Source organism: Actinia tenebrosa, unplaced genomic scaffold, assembly GCF_029948245.1.
Source record: "Actinia tenebrosa isolate PJP-AT-01 unplaced genomic scaffold, QUT_ActTen_1.0 PGA_scaffold16__25_contigs__length_10494907, whole genome shotgun sequence".
NCBI lineage: Eukaryota > Metazoa > Cnidaria > Anthozoa > Actiniaria > Actiniidae > Actinia > Actinia tenebrosa.
In genome coordinates this window covers 6,815,217-6,840,010 of record NW_028292576.1, presented here as the reverse complement: position 1 = coordinate 6,840,010, position 24,794 = coordinate 6,815,217, and the positions used below count along the sequence as shown (strand labels likewise).

Here is a 24,794-nt window from a genome sequence, read left to right as displayed (position 1 = left end):
ACAACCACCACCACCACCACCATAATAAGCAACACCACCACCACCACTACCACCATGATAGTGACTACCAATTATACAAAAAGCACATCCCGGGTCACTTTCGCTGTTATCGCTGCAGTTTTCGACAAATTTTAAATAACACATCAAGACTAAACCCAACACCACTATGCCAGCTAGTATTCCAAATATTATTAGAAGCTCATCAGGGAACGACATGTTATGCTCTTCTATGTTTCGCTGGAAGTTCTTGGATCCCTTTTTTCTTCGACGGCTATATTGCTCTTAGTCGGTTTTTTGAAAATCAAAGATTTTCAGTTCTTCTTGTTGACGGCCTTTCGACTCAGCAGAAAAGATAAAGAGAAGTCAAACCAACTGCCTTTGCCTCGAAGCTAGCTTGCAGGTAAATTTGCGGCAGACAACGTTCATTCTGGCGTGTGACAAATAAAGTTGCTCTCAAACCACTGACTGAATATCTAAATTCTTCTTAGTTATGCGAATTGAAGAAATCGAGTTTTCCCTTTACATCCGTGCAAGTGGTTTTCAACACACTGCTTTGTGTGTACTCTGAAGACGTTAAGTCGTCACAATGTTAGACGTGAATGGTAAATGACATACTAAATTCAAATGGAAGCATTTATGCCTGCAAATTCGCTATTTATAGTATTATGTCATTTCTGTTGTAATTGTCATTCAAATACGCACGAGCTATGGGGGAAAAACACTTCAGTTCGACAATAGCAAAGCCAAGTGCAAATGTCAAGGAGCCAGGTTTTCCTTCCCCCAATCTCTATGACTCCAAAAATTCATTCTACCATTTATTTTCTCCAAAAATATATCGTAGTCCATTAGAAGTCAAAGCATAGCGAGTTTGTTATATAGTTTTATGATCAATATATAATAATTATTGTTAATATGAATAATTATCGCCGGTTATCATCAGTTTTCTGCTTTCATATGATGATATATTGTTATAATCATTATGCATAAAAAAAATAATATTTAACGTCGATGTCAAGGAAAATCACTGAAGAGATATCACTTAAGAACCCGTTCCTCATCGCTACCCTCAATTCCCGTTTGTCCAACTTCCCGGAAGCGGGCTATCGAAGGCTATCGAAGAACGGAAGTTGGACAAGTCTTATTTTCAAATGCAAACTTTTTCTCTTAATCATACTTGGTCTTATCTTTCTTTAATTTCTTTCTTTTTTTCCTTCCTTATTGGAATAAATTGAGGCAAATTATACACGACTTTCATAACTGGCTGCTGCTAATTTGCATAAACATTAAAAATCAATGTTTTTTCGGAGTGAAAACCCTTTTAAATCATTGATCTTGTTGATCTAGATAAGGCGTGTGAGTTTCTACTTAAATTAATACATCCTTTACAAGATGTGAGCATTTGAAGTTTTGAAAATACACCAAAACGAGGCCACCAAGGCTTCCAGTGATAAATACATACAAAACTCTCTATTTTCGTTCTTTCATAACGTCTTTGGTATGCAGTCAAATTCTACAAAATTTTCTGGAAATAGTTTTCGTCAAGTATTTTCTCAGATAGTATTAATAGTTTCTGGTAAAAAGGCTTCATTTACTCTATCTGAAAAAACTGAGTTATGAAAGTCGTCTATTGCTGCTTAAAAATGGTTTTTCCCCACTACTTCCAAGCTTTCGACCTACGCAGTTATCATTACAGCAGAGTAGAAATTATATCATAAGGGACCGGTCATTACTTAACGGGGGGAGGGAGGGGGTCACTAATTTTGGTCAGTAAAGGTGTTCAAAAAAATGTGACGCTACCGAAAAGTTATGGTTTAAAAATTTGTAGCCTTCCCCATTTTAATGAGCCAAAAATCAAGACCCTCCCCCTTGAAGTACTTATAGAAAAAAACAACGGAAAATGCTATGATATATATAAAATACCCCCCTTATATACACATTTATGCCTGAGACAACGAAATCGAGTTTAAAATACATTATTAATAAAGGGATTTTTCTTTCCACGTTCGACACGTTCTTCCGGATCGTGTCGTGAAAACTGAATGTCCTCGCCAGCAGTCTTTCTGCTTAGTATATCATTCTCCCCATCATCAATATCACTTTCATCACTGTTTTCGCCAATTTCTTCAATCACTATATCGTCATCTTCAACATCCGTTTCCTCATCTTCCAGTTCTTCCTCTTCTGTATCACATTCTTGGAAATTTGCGACAATTGATCTTGCTTAAGTGTACCATGGGGTAGTTGATTTGGTGTTTCTCAAGATATAATTCAAGGCTAGCCACTTTCAATTTCTTTTTGCCCTCTCGATAAAGCATGACCCAGTTATAGCCATGGACGTTTTTCTGTTTCTCTTGTTCTTCCAAGGATTTTCTTGACTCGTTTCTCTTTGTAGCGGGATATTTACTTTTAAGTAAATTAGACTTCTTAAGTATCAATATTAGATCTCGACATTCCAGTAGTTTGCTGTATCATCATTCCTGATATAATACTGACTCTTAGGGTGTTCATTATTCTTAAGTTTTCGCGATTTGACCAGTAATGCCTATATATTTATTGCTGACGTCCAACTATAAAGTCCCAAATAGTTTGTTTGCGACAGAGTATTCTTACCCACCTTAAAAGCCACCACCACCACCGCAAACACCACCACCACCACCACCACCACTATCGCAACCTCCAGCGTGACCAAAGGCCGTAGTATCACCAATACTAACAACAAAAGCACCAGCGTTCGCTCCATTTACAGCCCCTGCATTTCTTATGCCGCTGCCTCCTTCGCTACATATGTTACCATCGGTCCTTTTGAAGAGACAGATAAAAATCATAACGGCAACAGACATTACGACAAAGATTATGACAAAGACTGGAATACCGCCTCCCATGATATGTTCTCCTATGTGTAACGCCGGAGGTACTTTGATCAGTTAGCTTCCAGTCTCTTCAAGCCCCTTTTTGGCGACAATATTTTTTAAAGTTCTTAGAAGTTCGTTGATGGCTTTGAAAGAGTATCGTATAATACGAGTCAAACCAGTTCGTTTCCTTTGCCTAGAAGCGACCTGACAGTATGCAGGTAAATTTCAGACAACGTCCGGGACTCTTGAGAGAAATAAAGATGTTCTCGAACCAAAGTAAATATCTATTTAAATCCTTAGATGAGAAGAAATTGATTTTTCAACACGCTGCTTTACATTTGACTGATCACAAATTTGAAGACGGTGCACAATTTATGCGTAAGATATAATGTTTTGTTTGTCTGTAAACCTATATTTAGAATTTGTCGTGTCACTCTTAATGAATGGGTTTTCCGACTTAAAGTACATTTCCGATCTATTCCAGCCCATGTTCGCGTCAGGGCCCGTTAACAAATGTTTTCTTTCTTTTTTTTAAATTACATGTTCGAATTTGTGGCTACCTGCCTGCGATCGGTCACCGCAAAATCGGCAAAATTGCTAGTGTAAACGGGCCTTCATGTTGATACTAATACCGGAATCCCGGCTTTTAAATTACAGAACTACACCGTATTGAAGACCAGACGACAAAAGACGACATTTGAATTATTCAAAGTAAATTAATTCATATCAATCTCATGTCCGCAAATCCGCTATTTATAGTATTACGTCATTCCTGTTGTTATTGAAATTCAAATAAGGTATGGGAAAAACACTTCAGTTCGCTAATATACCTTTTTACTTTGGGCGTAATGTTTTCCCATTTCTTTTGGGAATAAAATTCTTTGTTTGAGTTTTATCCATATCCAACCGTTAAACAATGAAAAGATACTCTAGGGAATGACACGTGGTCTGAAATGGGAAAACATTACGAACAAGCTAAAAAGGTCTAGCTATTGGCGAACTGAAGTGTATGTCTTGGAGCTGGAGTTTTTGCCAATGCTGTTACTACAGCAACGAGTCTTCTGGACGAATATAAAAGAACTTTATTCCAGCTAGTATATGTTTTTTGTCAAAAATCAAACCATAGTCAAGTTTGTTGCGTAATTAAAGAAGAGAAGTTGGACCAACCAAGCATTATTTGATTGACATATTCCCCTCCTATTCATATACTCGATGTTATATTTCTTATATCTGCCGTTCCCTTAACTATTAAACACGAAATTCAGTACAAAGATCTTTTATACTGAAATACGTGCGCGCATGTCAAAGAGACTGAATAATACAGACCAAACTGAACCAAGCAACAGTCGATCGAAAGATCTTAAAATACAACCAACTGTATACAGATTATAAATATCGAGTAAGCGATTTTTGGCTTACGCAAAGCCGTGCAAGGCTGCACGCTTGAAGAATTGCGTTACCCGTTACATTTCAAGTCATCACGCCAGCTAAAAATGCTTAGCATGGGCATTCCTGTGGTCAGGGAAACGAGCACGCAATTTGGAGACTGGGAAACGATGCAAAGAAAAGAGGGATCGTATAGCAGGGGTAGGAAGGACACTGAAAGGACCACAAGGACTGAGGCAAGTCAAAGAGAATTCGCACAGAGAGGAGATTTTACTTACTTTACTTGATTCGTGAACTACTACATGATTCATTTTTGTTGCATTCCAAAACTTCAAGCTACAAGGATCGAAAAGGATCGACGTATAGGTTGTAAATTGGCAAAATAAAGTAAAGTTAAGAAAGTCGTCTCTAAGAGTATATATCTACGAAAGAAACAGTACTTTGTCTGCGCCAGTTTGTCCATGTATAACTAAGTTAATATTTGTTGTCACATAAATTAGCGTCCAAACATCATTGACAGGCTTTTGTTGAAATTGCATAATAATCACAGAATCTCGTATGTCGACTAATTTGTTCAATGCACGTTGGCTAATAAGTAAAAAGAAAGTATTACAGCATCAAAGAAGCCAAGTCTTAAGGATAAACTATATAATACAGGTTATCCAAGTTAGCAGAGGCTGGGACTTTTTTTTGCTGAGGTAAGTTACATCGGTCACTAACAGAAACCGTACGCGTTCAGGGTATTTCAAAAGCGCTGTGTCAAGCCCAATTAAGAGAATAACTCATCAAGTGCATTTCTTTGCACACTGTTAATCCTAGATTATATTCTAGAAGTTTTCGTTCAAAAAAAATGGAATTTTTTCGCCAAACAAATCATAAGTAAGATGTAACTAACTGAGGGGACTCTAGGCTTGGAGGATTGTCACGAGGTCGTTGTTACTTGACTAATTTGGTGTTTTCTAGCATTCCAATGTGACCAAGAAAACAAATCAATTGAGTGACTAGTTAAGAAAAAGATCCAAGAAAACTAAACTGGAATAAACCCGAGTTCTCCAAGTGGAGATCGAAATCACAACGCGCAGGGATTTTTCCGTCATATTAGACATATTACTAAGCCTTGAATCTTAGCTGTGTATGTCTTTGGATTTGTTCCAGGATTATCGCGACACTGGTCTATGACAACATACCAACATCTTGGCAAGCAGAGGGAATAGATATCTTGTGAGCTATTAAAAAAAACAGCTACGGAGTGGAAAACAGCAGTTAGTGCAACTTTCATTGAAGTCTCAACCTGACTACCAATATAACTGCCTTAAAACTTAAGGTTGCAGCCGGATTGATATTGGGATACATATAACTGATGCGGCTGACTATTCGATAGGATTGACTACTGACAGAGGTTTTGGAAGCCAAGCTGCCGGCAGCCCTACTGACACTTTTTATTTCAGTTATAGTATCATTACTCTGAAATAATATTCAATAATTTTCCACAGGAATCATTCAAATTAAGTTGCAACATCAATCAAATATCCCAAAGGATATTGATAACCAAGAAGACTGGGTAACATGCATTGATGAATTAAAAGAATTTGCTGAGATTTACATTACAGTTTCAGCACCAAAGATTTAAAAAAGGCACTAAAGAGACAGCAATCCATCCAGAAGGAGACTTGAGATCTGCCGGAGGCCGCTACACAAAAATGCATCGCTTGGACGCCGCCTCCTTTGTCTTCGTTTTTGCCTTCTGTGCTATCATTGGATTAACTGTAGTTGGCTTCATGATATGTGTCCTCTGTCCATTGGAAAGAATAAGGGATTTTTGTCTTCGATTTGCTTGTAAAGAAAAAGGAAAGATCATATTCCAAACAAGGCGCCGCATGATTCAGGTAGAACCAGAACAAGAATCGGAATCGGAAAACAGGAATAGGAATGCATACTTTAGGAATGATGATTCTATAGCAGAGGTGATATAATAATATGCTGAAGGCGTATGCCACATGGAAGGACAAATGGTGATCAACCGGGCCGTAACTAGGGGGAGCACAGGGTGCATTTGGACCCCCCATAAAACCTTAAGGTCCGCTCATCCATCTCCTTTTTTTTTCCGGTTCTGCTTTCTTTTGGTTACCTCTTTTTTTCTTTTTGGTTCTGCACCTCCCTGCAAGATCCCTAGTTACGCCACTGAGTTAGTAATAAAAAAACGATCAATGGTCCGATTTTATTCGATGTGCACCCTCCCTGTAAAAGTTCTGGTTACGGCCCTGATCAACGCAGTTAGACACCCTCATGGAAAACAGGTTGTAAACAGTTCCATTATTATTTGTTAACACTGACTGATCTAAGTGGGGCATGGGTACATCAGTATTCAATGGATTGTGCTATATGGTCCCGTGTGTTTCCTGGATAAATGTCTCAGTATTCACTGAGCTGCTTCAAAACATTTATTTCGTACCGCAACGTACTTGAAACGTCGTTGTAGTATCTGGCCAATTGACAAGCACTTAGCCGGAGAAACTAATCCAATTGGGTATACGTAGTATCTCAAGGAAAACACGTACATATGCTACTGTTGCAGTTAGTTATGAGGCTTCTATGTACTTATTGACTGAGTGGGAGGGCCGTACGGGAAAATATTTGGCTCGAGGTGATGCCGTACGAATGACCGAGAGCCAAAAATTTTCCCGTACGGCCCGACCTAACTCAGTCAATAAGCATTTCATCATATGACCCTCACGAAAAGAAAAATAATAAAAGAAAAGAAAGAAAATACGGTCGCAGATTTTTTAGCAGGGCCGTACGGATTCGTAAGGCCCTGCTCACGCCATTTTCCCGAAGGTTTTTTTTAAGAGCGCGCGCCCGGGCAGATACGGGTCATATGATAAGTATATATTATTTAAGACATCGTATTTTTGTTATCATGCTACTTCAAAATAATCTACTATTTTCTTAATGGGAAGTTTACCCAATAGTATGGGATGTGCTATGCACACATACTTAACTTTTCTTGCTCGTAGGCGTTTCATGTATGTAAATATTGTATTCTTTTTTTCGGCGCCCGCGTGTATTTGGGCCCAGACAAAAAGATCTTTAAAAAGATAACATTTTGTCGGAGACCGAAAGAATCGCGGGCTCGTGGAAAAAGAAGGACTGTGGTTTTAACCGCCTTGACGTCAATCGGTGTTCTTCAACAGACAATAGTTTATATAGACACTGAGAGATCAAGATTTATCAACAAACCGTTAATGCGACACCCCCTCATTGTCTATCTTAAGAGCAACAGATTAAAGGTATTTTGTCTTTGAATATGTGTTGACATTGGGAAGAAAATGGAACAAAAAAGCGACAACCGTGCAATAACGAGATTAACTTGAAGACGGCAAAATAAAATTATTAAACCTTAATAAAACCAACCGAATATGACTAAATTTATAGATATTGGAATGATATCGATTTGTCGAAAGCCAATAATACAATATGCAGCTCCCTTATTAACATTAGAGTAAAAACATTGTATCAGTGATGAAAATATATGCATATTGACTGAGTTATATATATATGAGTACTTTTATGATAAAATTGAATTATACAAAGTCTGATTCATATTATATTCAGGGATTTTTAGAAGTTCATTTATGTTTTTTAATTGATTAGCCACAATATCGAGTGCGCCCGAAAATGACTGAAGGTTTTGTCCCTCATTAGACAGTTCCAGACCAGATTTAAACCTCTGTTTGGTTACTTTGACTACAGAGTCAATAGAAACTAAAATTGAAAAGCTTTAATGTCAAGGTAGGCTTATGCACGTACTGTATTAGAATGAAGTAAGGAAGGTCGACCGCTTGAAGAAGACGACATCAAAAGAAAAATCAAGGCCGCGAGTGCGGAAGCGATGATGAAATTATTTCTCACCTCTTCTCCGCGATAAGAAAGGAGCTGAAGGAAATCCCTATATCTTCTTCGATCTTCGGTATTTTTGCGTTATTCATCATCCACCTGTCGTGTTGACGATTACGTCTAAGATATCGATGAATTATTCTTCAAATGAGAACGTGTTATCTGCCTTTTAAGTCTTTCTGGAAATAAGTCGTCTGACAAAAAAACGGCGTGTATAAACTTGAATTAATGCCAGTGAAGAAACTTTGTTCCATGCAGCAAAAGCTTTTTTGAAAAATTACTGAAAGGACTGAGATTCAAGCGACAGAAAACTCTTGACGAAAGAGGTTAGGCTTTGTTCAGTCAAGTTGACGTCGCGAGAATTGACAACGCTGGCGATATAGGCTTCAAAGTAGTTCAGCAGGAAGTAACGTTCTACAATTGACACAACTGAAAAAAGAGTTCAGAAAGAGTCAGTTATCTCTTGGCATTTTAAACCATCCTCCACCATGGCTTACAAGCATATTCCTTTGTATTTTCTAATTGCAACGTTGGGTTTTGTTGGGCTGTTTATCTTATGCTGTATCGCTAATATCTTGTGCCCGTATGAAAAAATACGCCAAGCCTTTGTCTTGTGCTGGGGATACGAGAACCACGAAAGACAAAAGAATATGAAACAACGAAGGAAACTAATAGAGGAAGATGAAGAGGGGGGAGAAGAAACATTCTACCTTAAATACACAAGAACGCATCTTATCTAATGACTTAATTTTTATGAATATTAAACTGGCTCATAAACACACTTTGCCATACTGGTACATGTACAGGAGTTATAAAGATTTTGTTTCAAGAAATTGTCAAATTGCATCGTGAGCTAATTGACTGGTAATTTCTTTGTCGAGGATGCCGAGCAAACCGGCAGAAAATTTAAAATCGCCATAAACTTTCATATCATCATGATAAACTGGCTGTTATCAGGTACGTTGTAGTAACACTTTAGTCTGAATTTCACTGCGTTCAGTTGAACGAGACATGATAGCGAGTTCGTGATCGGTTCTCGACGTTCAGAACCAGTAATTAATGATCGTGAATTACGTACAGCCTATGGAATTTAACGGCAAGAAAACTATTATTATAATCAGCATGGAGTTGTTACTGATCATGAAAAAACCTGCTACCGTGAATGATCAAAAACACGCAAAGTACATTAGTTATGACTGCATCAGTCAAGTGCAACTTAACGAGGAGGAAGTGCAAGTCAACGAGGATCAATCTCAGCAACCCTATTATAAGTATTAAAGGAGAATAACAGTTACTTTCGAGTGGTTACAACAAAACCAGCTGCCGTGAAATAAAACTGAGGAGGTATGACGAGAGACACGGAAGCTAAGAATGGCCACGTGGAAGTTATTAAGGTGTCCATGACTGAAGAAATTTACGGGGACAATATTAACAGCTTACTGCATTGGTTTTGCGCAATTCACGAAACAGTGTATGTACTCCTTTAAAAATGGCCTATAGGTCCTATATCTACATATGAGTTGGATATGAGTGAGGTCAATTAGTATAGATTACTAAAGAAAGAAAGACCATATGTAAGACAACATCACCTGTCACTAGGAAAAGGCAAATCCATTTCTGGTTAGTTTTCTATAGAGCCCATCAATCATCCCTTTTTTGTACTTTATTGGTAGCTTATGTCCTTATTTTAAAACATCAACTATGTACATCATGCGCGCATTGCATCGTTGTGTAGAGATCATGATAATATGCACAACTGGTTATTTCAATCCGTACCAAAGATTTTTCAATTAAGAAAAGCCGGATTAATTGATTTTTGTTAAATTTACTTTCAAAGAAATGTAACATTGAAAAAGGCTTGAGAAAATTTCATAGTGAAATTGCAGAAGCTTTGAATACTGTCTAATTATCTCGTTATGGGATACCTGTTTCTTTTAATGATTATGACATCATTCTAGCCTCACTTCCATTTTAGCGTTGCCATGGAGATTTTGACAGAGCCCAAAAAATTTCGAGAGTTTGAGACGTGCTGACCGATTGCTGTTAAAAAAAAGATCTTAAAAGCTTTTATCTGTATTAAAATATTGAAAACCTCTGCTCATTCCAAGGTCACAAAGGTAAGTAGTACAATTTTAATTGCTAGAATTGGGGGAAAATACCACTTTGAGTGTTTTTTCATCGCCTCGGAGAACATGAAAGACAGCCGGAAATACGATCACAACAATTTTTGCTGACATAAGCTTATTTATATAAATCTAAAATATCTAGAAAACCTCAACCTTCAATAAAAATCTATTGCATCATTAATGAACTTTGGATTAAGAAATCTTTAGTAGTGTTTACCGTTCATATTTTCGGCATTTTGGTTCGTAATTAATGGATTACTTACTGACACCACAGTACATCATCATTGACTTTTGAACGTTGGTCAGTAAGCTTAAATCTAATACGCTTGATAACTCAAACGGTAAATACTTAATTAAAATTGCATCCTCTGATAAATAATCTTTGAATTCTTACCCAATTCATAACACTAAATATGGGTTTGGAATTATTGTGTTGATCGACCTTTCAAAGAAGCCGTCTGCAAGTCTGTTCCAGCTATTGTTCGGTTTTTTATGGTTCGGTTTTGTCTGCCTCTTTATTTGTGTTAGACTGAAAAGCATAAAAAATATTTTTTATTACGAATATGAGAAGAAAAAATATATATATGACTTATGAGCCACATCGAATGCTATATCAAATTTACTAAAATTGCTTTGATTTTGGAGTAAAACAGAATTTTTTTTAAAATCCTGTGGCCCAGAGAGCAAATTCAAAATGCATTCCTTTCGTGACAAAGTTCAGTTTTTATCTATTTTATTTACTTTCCTGATATAAAATATCACTATTTAAATTCCTCCTTTTCTTTAAGTGATTGCAAGATCATTGAAGTCATGAAATCATGTTTAAAGGAGGCGGAAACTGGATAAGGAGATCACTTGACCAGTCTCATTTCCGACCAGTTTAGAGTTACCACAGGCAGCCCAATTGTCATGCAATTAAATAAACACGCAAAAAAACATAAACAAAATACAATGTTATAAAGGTTTTTTTAAAAAAGATTAAAATAACAGAATCTTGTGAGAAACGATCAGATTTGGAATTTCCGAAAAATTTACAGACAGCCCATTGTGAAAAATTTATATCGATATTGGGCATTCCACTCCGCATGTCTTTTCGTTCGTTGCAAAACAAACTGAGTCATACAGTTTCATTAATTTTTCATTTCGAAACTGTTGACAGACCAAGAGGGAATGTAAGGTTAAGGTAACAATCAATATACGTCCTCAATCAAACTATTTTATAGCTGATTCAAATGGCGTCCTTCATATGCCACATGGCTGTTGAAGGTCAAATATCGTTTTTGTCTACACTTACATCATCAAGTAGAGTTAAAACCTATTCAAACATAGGGTTTTAGCTTTTTTCTTTTTTCATTTCTTTGATCAGTTTCCTATTTTTTCTTATTTTTTCTTTGTTATTTTGACTTTTTGGCGTCCTTTCTCAATTAAAAGATTATTATCTTTTCATTTAAGGCAGCCGATTTATTTTCATACTGACGCCATGTTTATATTTTTCATGTTTCTTTGTTCAACCTTTGTCAAAACAAACTCAGTTTTTAATTACACTTTCGTTTTATCGGTTGAGTGACCCTGACTAGTGCTGTTTCGTGACACTCGTAGTGTTATTCATTGTTTGGGCTTCCTGTTGAATTGAATACGTGACCATTCATGACAAAGAGACATGTAGCTCAACAGCTCCTGACAACTCCTCACTCCTCAACGGAATGGAAATTGTCAGTTTTTATTGGATTTTTATTAGTCCAACTCGATAAACTGGGTTGCCTTTGGACTTACTCAGGTGGGTCTGGTGATTGACAAACATGTGCCCGAGTGTGAGTTGTACGTTTGGTAACGCACGAAATCTTTGGCGTACGTGTTTGATAATATTAACATCTTTGATTATGATTATATCTAGGGCAGCCAAACAGGAATTGTCAGTATGAAACTCGGATGAGAGGCTGTAGGTTCTCAAACCAAGAAGCATGCTAGCGCCAGCTGATGTCGTGGCCGAGGCGAGAGAACATAGTGTTAATCTGTGCTCTATAGGGACAGTAACACAGTTATGCGCCCAGGTGCCAGCCGAAACAAGAGACTCAAATTGCAAAGGAAGAATGAAAAGTCTTCTTCTTTTGATTGGATTTATGTGCATTGTCAGTTGCTTCGTATTTGCTTCCATGGGCTACATCGAACTCAAGAGTTGTCCTCCTGGTTCAAAAGAACCCGATACTAATAATTGCAAAGAAGACTCGAGCCAGTTTAAACTGGCGCAGAATTATAGACTATCTGCGGCTCTCCTTTTCATTTTAGGCATCTGTATTATCGTAGTATTTATATGGATGGTGAAAAAGGATAATCGTGGGCAACAGTATGTTGTTAGGACGGACGTTGTCGTGTCCGATGTGACAGAAGAAGGCTTGCTAAAAACACCAGCTCCTGAACTACCCCATCCTCGCTCTCAACTCCATCGTATAGTATACGAGGAAATATCCGAATCAAGTCAAAACGATTTGCCACACTACGAATCTGCTTTAAAACTGAATAAAGAAACAAATCAGAGAAGACCTAGCGTTACATGTTCGTGCGAAATGCTCAGCCTTAAGGGTGTTGTTATGGAAAGTGTAAGCGTTCAGGTTGACGAGGACGATATAAACCCTCCACCTTCGTATTCTCAGGCTTTATTACATGAAGTAGATGAAGGACAAGAAAACTTAGAAGAACGAGAAAACTTAGAAGGGCAAAATCACGAAGAACTAGATAATGGATGAGTAAAAAAAAGTCACGTTGACAATGGGATAAAAGAATAAGCGAATGGCGTGCGATCACGCTGCTGATCACGTGATAATGTCACCTCACCGCGTGGCAGCTCAAGGTCTGGGTTATGGAATAACATTATTCATGAAAGAATGTTTTAACCTAGGATCGAATAACATCGTCTGACACATTTGAAAAACAGATCAAGTATTTGATGGTTTCATTTGTGGCACGACAGAAATTTAAAGAAATCATGAAGGAGAAAAGTGGTGTTACTTGGATAGAAAAAGAAGGAATCAAAACTCTGTATTGTTAATACAGCATAATTCAAGCCATTAAATCAAAACAAAAAAACTTAATTAGCTATTGATTATGGCCAATATTTACTAATGGTTATTAAGGCCATGACTTTCTACGCACGTACTGTAGAATAAGGTTTGCCATCTTTGAATTTTTCTTTACTTTCTAAGCTACTACCGAATATATCAAAAGCTGTCTTCAGTTGATATGGAAATAATTTCTTTATAAGGATCCTTTTAGAAGACAAAACAAACCCCACAAGCATCAACAGAAAATAATATTGAATCAAAGCCAACTGAGCTCTCTAAAAAAAATTTTTTTAACTTTTCAGTGTATAATAGAATTGAATTTGGAAAACGTTATTTGGCAAGTGATGAGCTCTCTAAAAAAATTTTTTTTTAATTCTTCAGTGTAGAGTAGAATTGAATTTGGAAATAGTTATTTAGCACACAAAAAAAATTATTTATGTGGATATATAGAAATGATTTGAGATTTTCTTTGAGCCCAGTTTCTTGTCGGTATTTATTAGTTATGATTTTGGAAGAGAGAGAAAAAATAATGTAGAAACTGGAGAAAGGGAAAAAGCTATATTATGCAATTGAAATGTGAAATTAACTGAATGAAGTATTTTTCAATCTTTAAGTTTTACACAAGGGAAGCTTTCAAAAAGCAATTTAATTAAGTGTTTTAACAGAATGCATGAATTGAGCTTTTCTGCTTTCATACTAGCTAACATCATCTATTGTATCAATGCATTCGTGATTTTAATAAGCAGTTAGGGGTATAACAGGCATATTTCCAGAAAATATATTTCCAGTTTTAGAGTTCTGAAAAACGTTTTTAAAAGCTGCCAGAATTGCAACATTTGTGGTCAAAAACACACATTGATGTATATGGTTATGACTACTGCTTTTTGAAAGTAGGATGGATAAAATGAGGTATGATCTTTATACATATTTAAGATTTGATTAGAACTGTGGAAAACTTTCTTGGAAAGATAGCTTGGAAATAAAATTTTAAGGAGTATATATAAATCTTTTCAACTTTTCTTGTTACTATCTTTTTCATAAGGTGTAAGTTCCCCTATAAGCAGTTACAAAATAACAGTGACATTTTTGGGTGGATCTAATAATTTTCTGGAATTAAGTCCCATAGTCTAATCAAAATGCCTAATAATTTTCATGAAGGGTCTGACCTTGGTTGTTTATCCGATTTAAAAGGATATCTATTTGTATAGGTAATAGGACTACATGCTGTCCAATTTGCAAATAATTGGATGAAGAAGAAAAAAAGAAAAATCCGAGGACTGACAAAATTGGAAGAGGCCGATAAGTCGATTCCAATTTGGCAGTCAGAGGAATATTTTGAATTCAATTATTTCCAAATGTAGTCCTGTTGCAGATTAATTATATTATCCAAAACTATACTAGACTGATTCCATAAGTCATAGTTTTCCCTTGAAAGAATGCGAATGGAAACGATCCAAATTTATCTTTCATTTAGACAGGAAAGACAATTTATTTGAAGTTAATACAATAGTTGCTTATATGGGATTATACAGTGATGATACAATTAATAATTTAACTGAACCCCTTTTTAACCACTCTTGATTAATACAGTCACACTGAACTAGTATCCATCATGCTGTTGATATTTGGAAGTGATTCTCTGTCTTTAGTATTCATAATGTTCATGCTTGAGAAATTTAGAACCAGGTTCCTACATTGCAGGATCTTCCATTGACTTTGTAAGTATAACGTACTTGTTGAAACCTCTATGTAAATAGTTCTCTAATCTTTTTACGACACAAGTTAATCTTTTCCATTGTTGTTGTCTTCTTGCTGAGCAGTACGTGCACGATGAACTGTACATGTACAAAATATTACTTTTGCTGGTGAACAGTTTGGAATCTTGTATAACCTCAGATGACGTACTAGTCTATCTAAAAGATAGTATTTTTCCATAGTATTTCAATCAGGTTATGCGCCTTCTAACATCTATGTTCTATATATGTTGTTGATGCTGTTGTCCGAAAATGAAATTTTGTATGACCTCGGATGATGTATAAGTCTATCTAAAGAATAGGGTTTTTTCCCCAATGTATTTTTATCAGGTTAGCCTTCTAACATCTACGTTCGATGTGTTGTTTATGGTTGTCGGGAACCAAAATTTATGTTTACGAAACCTGGTTGGACGCCGATGATTGCATTTCCACTTCGACTCTATGATGGTCACTTTCCATGTATTCTTTGTTAATGTATGGCATTTTGTTAAAACAAGATTCTCGGAACTTAAAAACTGCAACACACCAAGTGATGAAAAATGCAGCAAACAGCACTGAACACGTTATGATAATAGCTTGAGTATCCATGATGTTCGCCAATGAGCTTCACTGAATTTTATATCGGGTAAAGTGGAGAATCACGGTGTTCACTGTAGACTAAAGCAAGTCTTGAGGTCGTTTCTTTTGACGATGCAACGTTCATGAAAAAAATAAAATTACACGTTTTCAGTAAAATGGAGGAAAAGGCCTTTGAAAAAACAACACATGACATGCAGCTGATGGGAGCTGATGCGTTTGCTTGCCTGAATCAAGGTCGGGCGCCATTAAAAATGGATGGTCAGCTTCCTATGAACGGCCGAGTGTTTTCACGAGAACAGATTAAATACCTTGTATTTACTTCTATCTGAAGAGCATCCAGTTATTCTTGTAGGATAATATATTGGTTTGCAGTTGCAGTTTAAAGACACGAGTTTCGACAAAAGAATCCTTGCATCTTGTTATTCCCTTGGAAAACTGTCTTCATAGACAGACAGGAATCAGGCCACCAACTTGTCAAACCATTTGTCCAATCAGAGCAAGTATTTCTGAAGCATCAGTCGACAAACATCGAGAAGAACAATTTGGGGCGGACCATCCTACTTGTAAGGGGACTTAAAGTATAGTAACGAAATCATGTCGCAAGATTGGAAGCGTCTTGAATACTTCCTCTTGACATTACCAGCTGACTTGTGTGTTGTTGTTTTTTTCGGAACATCAGAAAAAGAAGGCCGACCTTGGATCAAGTTTTTTTAATGAGTTATGTAAAAAATGCTTTCAATTAAAATAACATTACAAAAATGCGACATGCTCAAGCTGTTTTCCACGAGATCTTGCAACTCATCGTTACTAGAATCTATCAACAAAACTTTTACATTCGCAGAATACATTTTTAAGAATTCTCAAGTTTGCAAATGTCGATTGTCCTACAGCCGACCAAATATCGGTCGCCAATCTATGAACAAAAGATATATTCAAATTAGACTCTTGAGATAACCTTAAATTCCCTAGGATATAAATACCTTTAATTTGACCCTTAATATCACTGTCATCTTATCAGTAGTGTGTTTTTTAGCTACCCTTTAATTAAGACAATCTTAATAAAAAATTCATTCTTAGAATTTTATTATGAAAGATGAAATAAATAAAGGGGTTCATCACACGAGTAAGCTGAGTTTTTGTCTTTACAAGTACTGAGTTTATAGTTTACGTGTACCACCTTCTTGCCCTAATTGACCTTTAAAAGTTGTTTATATGTAGGATTGAAAATAGCATTAAGACACTCTAGAAATGCGATCTAGAAATGAGAATTTTCTTCGCGTTTTGGAAACGGCCAATGGAAATGAAATTATAGATACTGTTGATAAAATGTTTTGTTGCATCAGGGATCATAAAAGGACTCAGCAGTCACTTTATGATCCATCGTTGCATTAAAGAGTAAAGAAGAGAAGAGAAGAGAAGGGAAGGGAAGGGAAGGGAAGGGAAGAGAAGAGAAGAGAAGAGAAGAGAAGAGAAGAGAAGATAAGAGAATTAGGGCAGAGGAAGGAAGTGACTGAGAGGGCACGGAGGGCCGACTCTCCAGCTCCCTTCCATCCTGCCGCAGTCCCCTCCTTCCGACCTCCCTCTCCTCTCCTCCCCTCGCCTCCCCTCCTCTCCTCTCCTCTCCTCCCGTCCTTCCTCATCCTCTCCTCTCCTCCCTCCCCGCCTCCTCCTTCCCTGCTCTTTCCTCTCCTCTCCCGCCCGTCTCCTCCCTCGTCCCTCCTCCCGCTCCTCCTCTACTCCCTCTCCTGTCCCTCCCCCTCTCGCCTCCGCTCCGGAAGTGAAGAGAAGAGAAGAGAAGAGATTAAAAGAAAGAAAAACAATCTTAGCTTGTCATCCTGAGGATGACCTCTCGTGAACCCTGGCATCAGACCACATTTATCTTGTGTCACAAAATTAATAGTCTGGGATTCAGCATGACATAACGAAACTAAAAATATTATATTCTCGTAAACAAAATTTTCGTAGCTTGCCATAGTCTCAGCTTATACTAAGTGGTACGATATCGACTTTTTCTTCTTTTAAATCTGATTTTACGGAATCATTTGTACAATCGGCAAATTATTTTTTAGGGGGGACTTTAAACAATTTCACGAGACATGCTTTTTTCATATTTAATTTTAAAATATTTTAATCATTTTCTGGAATATGAAAAATATGAATTAATTTTGTTTCGTTAATTATCTTATTACGTGGGATTGATGCTCAAAAAACTGCAAATATAACAATAAAAAGCTCGAAATTTTGATATTATAACAGTGACCACACTTCAACTTTCATAATAATGGCAATAATAATAGCTGGTACTAGTGTTGATGCGAATGCAATTAGATATGTCCGTTCGTATTGTGATATAAAATATATTTGATATCCGAGAATCTCGATGGAATGAAGTAAATGATGCTACAAGGAAAAGTTGAGTCTACAGGATAAACGATTTAACGTGTAGTCTCTAATATTCGTTCCCTGCCGTCTTCCAGTCATGCAAATCTTCTTTAAAATTTTCTTTTTTCCCAGTCTCTTTGTATATGATGAGTTCTTTCTTTCTTTGTTTCCCTTGTATTAACAATCAGTAGTTTCTAACCACCATTGGCTCACAAACTACGATCATATCAGATGATTTTTCTATCAGTGAAGATGTTCTGCTTGAAAATGAATAAATAATTAGTAACACCCGTTCATTGTGTGTATTTCTCTTGTTTTTCCTTTTTGAGCTGAAAACGGTTCCTAGATAATGATGCTTGGCTATGCATGAGGGGAATTAGAATAAAACCGTCGCTTTAAAGGTGCTTTGCATGCATTGGTTCCTGTCTCAATGCCAAAAGTGCTGAGGTTTCGTCTTGGTTTCGAGTCGTTGCATCCTTCGCTATTTTTCTTGTGTCAAAAGACACTATATTCCTAAACGGCGGCTCCTTCATATTTAAGTTCAGCCTATATTTCTTGATCTTTCTGTCAAGATGCCATAATATTTTTGTTCAAAACTAAGAATCTCCAAGTCTGCCATTCGGTCGATTCCTATATTTAACCTTTGTCGAAAATCCTCTTGATCAGCGACTGCTCTCATTGTTCGAAGACGCCACCAAAACATTGACATCAAACCAAATCCCACCATGAAGACAATGGCAGCTATAATACGATAGACTTTAGCTGTGGTATGAATCGAGCCTGTACAATTTTTATTTTCCTTGCAGAGCTTGACATTGTTGTAGGCAACCGAAAGAAGCACGAAGCATAGCGAAATCAGCACTACCCCGATAGATACGCATATTCCATTAAGAAAGATTTTCCGTGAATCTGTCTGAGGATCCAGAGGCATTGCAGATCTCCATTCTATGTCATTTATCTCATAACTTCGTCTGATCGGTTCGGTTGAGGAGATTGTTATTCTTCTTGACAAACATCTCGGAACATCTTATCTGCAGAAATTCTTGCCTTGTTTATACTAAAGGAGCCCTAAATCGTGTTTTGCTGTTTTTATTCGTAACGTGTTATTACACCAGTCAAGCTGGTTGGTGGTCGCGGTTTGAAATAATTTTCTCTTGGACAAAAAATTCTGATGCCACTACAGTTTTTAATCTGCAATAAGACGAATACCTTGGTTACCTTGACCTCACGAGGGCCTCCAGTTTCAAGCCTGTCAATTATTTTCATGTTGATGGATCAGTTGCGAGTACTGAATACTTAGAGACTCGCGTCAGCTAAAGGTGCACTTGGATGAAAATCAATGAAAATTGGAAATGACTTGCAACTTGTTTGAGCTTAACTATATGACCCAGATAGTAGCCAAGCAACATGTTTCCTTCACAGTCAAAAGTGGCGGGAAAAAATTATCAATTTTATTCAGCATCTCATTTGTGAGTAAATGGCGTCATTTACTCAACCCTATTGTTATTTTAACCCAAAATATCTCAACAGCGAGTGGCTCCCAGGCTAAAATTTTCACTAATCTGATTTTCATAATCATAATTGAGTCATATTATCTTCAAATACTTCAATTATTTGGACTTTCCTGAAATCGGAGCGTTTTCATCCAAGTGCCCCTCTAATACTGCACGCAACAGCACCGCAAGCGACAATAAAAAATATAATAAACTGATTGAAATGATGCTTCTGGAATCAAAGAACTCCCATCGCATAATATTCACAGCGTAAAAAGCATTAATTATTCTTGCAACTGGATGGTCAAGTGTTTATTTGCACTGTGGGAGTATTACTCACGGCCGACGATCAATAAGAAACACAGGCAGCCCAAGCCTCTAGAAAGTAGCCTTTCTTCCGTGGAACAATGAAATCAAAGAACCTCGGAGCAACCTCGAATTAAGTCATTGGTAGTGTGTATAAAACTAAAAAGATTTTTTTCCGAAGGGAGGGTGGTTCTGAGTGACGGTAACGCTGCGTTCACACTTTTTAAAACTAAATGGATAACAGAGCACTAACAAAAACTTCAACTAGGGATTTTTTGACCCCTGCTACGGCGTAGTAAACCGGGAGATTGGACTAGCCTTATTTCTATTACTATATACATTATACATTTACATTAGAAAAATTAAAATACATTTTCTATGACATTTTAGAGTGTTTCTTTCCAGAACATAATTTACCTGAAATAATAATAATAATAATAATAATAATAATAATAATAATAATAATGATAATAATAATAATAATAAATAATAATAATAAAAGACCTAAGAACAATAACAAATACAGACAGGGAAGTGAACTTTCTTATAGAACGATGCCAGAAATGGATTTTAAGCCAGAACGTTAATATAGTCAAGAAATTCTATGAATATGCATCAGCTGAAGGAAGGATTGAAAAAAATGATGAACTTAACCAGCCTAGACTTAGTCCGCTGGTCATTGTAAACATGATATATACAGACAAATAAAACTTGCCATAATAATATCTTTATTTATCCTGATTTAAAAAACCGATCAGCTGGACACGATAGAACAGCTGGTATGAACCGGTGATCAGCAAGAGAGGTTGAGCAGTAAACAAATCATAGTGGCTTTTGGCTTGTGGCAACTCTAAGTGCTTCAAAGGGTAGCACACGGTAAATTCTATTCAAGGTGATCCCCCTCAATCCCAAGACTATCGTTGGCCGCTACTGCTCTTCTTTTAGAAATGCTTTTCTTTTTGGAAGTTTTTGGTCCCGAAATATCTTTTTTGTCACGTCTAATCCGACAGAAAATATCCTGAAGCTGAAATGACATCTAAAGCGAATAAGAAAAAAAAAGGAATAGAATGATCCAGGATCGATGGGGTAAAAAAATCTCATTCAGTTCTTACTTCCTGGCAGCCGAAAGTTTTTCAAGCTCGGTCCCAGTGATGAGCATTGAAGAACACCCATAATGGGAATTTGTCAGTTAGTTTAAATATAAATACAAAGATGAGAATATGTGGACCGAAGGTCGTGTGTTCGATTCCCAGCGAGGTCGGAAATTAATTTTTCCGAATTTAATTCCAAGGGCTTTCGCCCGGAATAACCTCGTTCCCAAGCACTATAACTTATCTATATTTCCATATCTTTATAAAAATACAAAGCCTTAAAAGCTTATCAATTTTTAATAATTTACTTACGCAAAGAATCAACTTAGAATCAACTGTTAGTACTCAAGTAGACTAGGAAGACAACTATTTTTTCTTGCTTATCAGGGCCGCGAGTTTCCGAAGGTCAGATTTACGTTCGTTCGGGTTCAAGAAAGGCTTTCCAAATGCCAGCTATTTTCTTTTTCTTTTCTTTCCCTTTATTTTCTGGAATCATCAAGGACCCAGCATCTAGCTTCAGTAATCAGCTTCATCTTTCTGTGTTCCGGACAATTCAGTCCAAGCGTGGCTTTCTGCGTTTAGCTACCCGTTACATTTAATTGAGAGCGTCTGACGTACTCAATATATTTGTAATAGACGGAAGCTAAATCCCGACGTCTAGAACCTCGGTAGAGCAAAGGAACCTAAAAGGTTCTAATGACTGCAGGTGTTTTTCAGTCTTCCACAATGCAACGCTGATTAATGAGTTATCTAATTAGTGATTTGGTCCTGCTGTCTAGTATAATTGGAACTCTAGCAACCCCCAAAAGAAAACTAACACATACAACCACTTCAGCCTTGAGACTCTTCCTTCGCCTATTTCGTTTAAGAATGGAGTTCTTCAGAACACCAATGGCATAGAAGCTATCAAGTATCTTCTTGTTCGTGGTTGTTGACACAATTTGGTTGTCTTGTAGGATGCATTGATTATTTAACAACTTTAATATCCAATCAAGACTGTCTTGCAACTGAAGGTTTACATATGAAACAACGGCCTCCATTGTTCAAGGATTACTTACAGATTCACGTCTTTGAATTGATCTAAACTCGAAGCATAATCATTATGGTGTTTATCGCTTTTCGAATTCTTCTGTCAGTAGTTTAAACTAGAAGCTTAAGCTGACATTTTCTTGAGGTTTCGACAACTTTTGATTCTCCTGTATTTTGGGAAGCGCTTGGTTTTTCTATCCTTCCATCGATGGATGTAAATAATACCACGATGGAGAGCTACATAATCATTAGTAATCGGTTCAAAATACCTTTGTTTTGTATCTTGGTATTAGAGTTGTCAGTTGGTTTTATGTCTTGTGCAAGTGTTATATGGATTTACTGGAAGAAACGGCATATCCGAACAGCAGCAAACTTCTTCATCACAAATCTTGCGGTGGTGGACGCTCTGATCAGTGTCTTTGGAATATCCTTTACAATCGCTCGTCTTGGTTTATTTCCTCTGCATTCACAGTTATTTTGTCTTTCTCACGAAGGGATAACGTCCGCCTTGAGGAATGCTTCAGTAGCGACATTGTTATTGATCAGTTATGACCGATACGAATCGATTACCAATCCATTTAGGCTTCGGATAAATTTTAAAAAGGCAAAACGTGCTTTGTTTTTCCTTTGGTTGTTTGCCGGTATTAGCTTTACTTTGCCGTTCATCGAATATGGCGTTAAAAAAGACAACATTCATCCATTGCAATCCTGCGTCTACTTTTTCAGCAAAACATCCTCAAGTTACAGAATTCGACTTTACTATTTCCCAGTATTTTTTATTGCAACGATAATAACTTTGCCGTGCTACTGGAGAATTTCAAAAGCAGCTTTATCAAGGATTCATCATATTCAATCTATTGTGGTAAAGACATCCTTAGTGATACCAATGGGACCTAGTTTGGATAGACGGAGAGAAACGACACATCTAAGACAAAAGGAATGGAAAGTTGCAAAGATGACTGGGGCAATAATGTGTTCCGTGTGCATCCTATGGTTCCCTTACATGATATTTACATTTATTCTGAGCTTCCGTACGCCAAACTCAACTCTAGCTAAATTGGAGTACATTTTTCTAGTACTAGGATATTTAAACTGTACTTTGAATCCACTTCTCTACGCCTTCACTAAACAGAAATTCAGAAATGCCTTCTTGCGAACTTTGCCAAAATTTGGGAAATGGAAGAACACATAGAAGAAGTTCCAATGCTGAAAGGAGCTGTTTGTTGAATGTTCTTCAAATAGTGTGACAGAATGACATACGTAAAGGCTTATTAAGCAAACAAAGGCGTCTCTATGTATTTGATATTACAAGTTTTCGTTATTATTTGTGGCGTGTGCTTGAATTTTCCTGTTAAGGGAAAACTAATTGTCGCTAGTTTCCTCTGTAATTTAACTCAAAAAACTAAGCGAGAATTCGCTTCATTCAATCAAATCAGACGGACTGTTGTTTTTTTTTTAAAGATTATCGCATCGTGAATACAGTTTTTTGTACAGTACGCGCATTTGCCTTTGATCGGACGCTTTAAGATAACCGCCTCTTCAATATAACCCCATTCATGGTACAAACACGAAAACCAATTTCATGTTTAAATTCCCCATCATTTATATTTACAGTTTGCAATTTATTCATCTCTCTAGAAATATAAGCAAAAAGATTCAAGAAACTTTATATTGTGTTTCAAAGAGTGATGCTTTGTACAAATTTTTTTTGGAAAAATATAAAAAAAGTTTGATGTGTAATGTTTATCATAAAAACAATAAAAATAACCTATGGATACACAAATGCACCTAATTCAGCGAGAAAGATTTATTTCCACCAGACGTGCAGCTGTCGATTTGCATTTTTTGGGGGGATAAAGTAAAAGTTGTCATAGCAATGATATTAGAATGATTATAATTTCACGAATAACAATAATTATAATATCAAGGAAACAGGTCATCTACGACGCTGCAATTCGTTACACCAACTTCTTCACTATGAAAAGTCTGTATTTTGAATGAATTCAAACATTCTGAATAAGATCCCATAACCAGAATAACTTGTTTAAAGTTTCTTATCGACTGGACTTAAAGTGCTACTTGGACGAAAATCGCTCCAAAATTAAAACTCTTATGGTTTTGTTACCCCCAGATATTTCATTGGAATTCGCACAATCGATTACAAAACAAGTACATGTATACTATTACTACTGTAAAAAAAAAAAAAAATTGGCACAAGTTCTAAAATTCTAAGGAATGAACTTGGCTATGTTCCTAATATACGAAACAACGAACGAAGAGCAAGAATAGAATTCATAACCAATGACGATGCCATAGCAACGCAACTTATGCTATTGTTAGGAACCAAGTGAAATTAATGCCCAGAAATCAATTTAGACTTCGATCAATTTTTTCTAGTTTCAATGTAAAAATTGATGTCTCGTCTGCTAAATTATTAAGAATATTTGTAAGTCAAATCTTGATGTCATGCATTAAAGTTATAAATTATTTACAAAGGTGTTCAAAATTAATTAGGAAAACCTTGCAAACGAAGTTCCTTCTCAATCTTTTTCTCTGTGGATTAATAATCTGTACTCTCATAACTACACAAATAAAATATTTTAAACTTCTAACACTGCTAATAATTTTCTTAATATATTTCCAAATAATAAAATACTTTTCCGATACCGCCGTTATTTATTTGACAGGCGATATCTGTTGCCTAGCCACGACAATATACCCATCACTTGACTTAAATATTATTCGATGTCTTGGTTTGTTGGCAATCAATTTTGCGAAATAAATATTTGCCACTGACATAAAGAAAAACGAGTACGCTAAGAATACTAAAAGGCGTATGCTCG

General features: G+C 36.5%; 2 protein-coding genes and 2 long non-coding RNA genes across 5 annotated transcripts; 3 read left to right on the top strand and 1 right to left on the bottom strand.

Annotated features, from left to right (window-relative positions):
- The first annotated feature begins 4,799 nt into the window (after window positions 1–4,799).
- On the top strand, window positions 4,800–7,663 carry LOC148910676 (uncharacterized). The gene is made up of 2 exons (XR_016120003.1): window positions 4,800–4,936; window positions 5,394–7,663. It is a non-coding gene; the product is annotated as an uncharacterized LOC148910676 (long non-coding RNA).
- Window positions 7,664–8,041: 378 nt separating this feature from the next.
- On the top strand, window positions 8,042–14,322 carry LOC116300228 (uncharacterized). 2 transcript variants are annotated; one of them, XM_031709053.2, is made up of 2 exons: window positions 8,042–10,249; window positions 12,153–14,322. In XM_031709053.2, exon 2 carries the CDS (start codon window positions 12,220–12,222, stop codon window positions 13,000–13,002), a length of 783 nt encoding a protein of 260 aa, XP_031564913.1. In that variant the 5' UTR covers window positions 8,042–10,249; window positions 12,153–12,219; the 3' UTR covers window positions 13,003–14,322. The 2 variants fall into 2 exon arrangements, with proteins under 2 accessions (XP_031564913.1, XP_031564914.1); XM_031709054.2 differs by lacking the exon at window positions 8,042–10,249 and adding an exon at window positions 11,840–12,035.
- Window positions 14,323–14,771: 449 nt separating this feature from the next.
- LOC116300229 (uncharacterized) lies at window positions 14,772–17,073 on the bottom strand. Its single transcript, XR_004197565.2, has 2 exons — window positions 15,959–17,073; window positions 14,772–15,752 (listed from the first exon to the last, which is right to left on the bottom strand). It is a non-coding gene; the product is annotated as an uncharacterized LOC116300229 (long non-coding RNA).
- A 4,166-nt stretch (window positions 17,074–21,239) lies between these two features.
- On the top strand, window positions 21,240–23,743 carry LOC116300233 (G protein-coupled receptor 22-like). The gene has a single exon (XM_031709058.1). It carries the CDS (start codon window positions 22,160–22,162, stop codon window positions 23,141–23,143), a length of 984 nt encoding a protein of 327 aa, XP_031564918.1. The 5' UTR covers window positions 21,240–22,159; the 3' UTR covers window positions 23,144–23,743.
- Window positions 23,744–24,794: the final 1,051 nt, after the last annotated feature.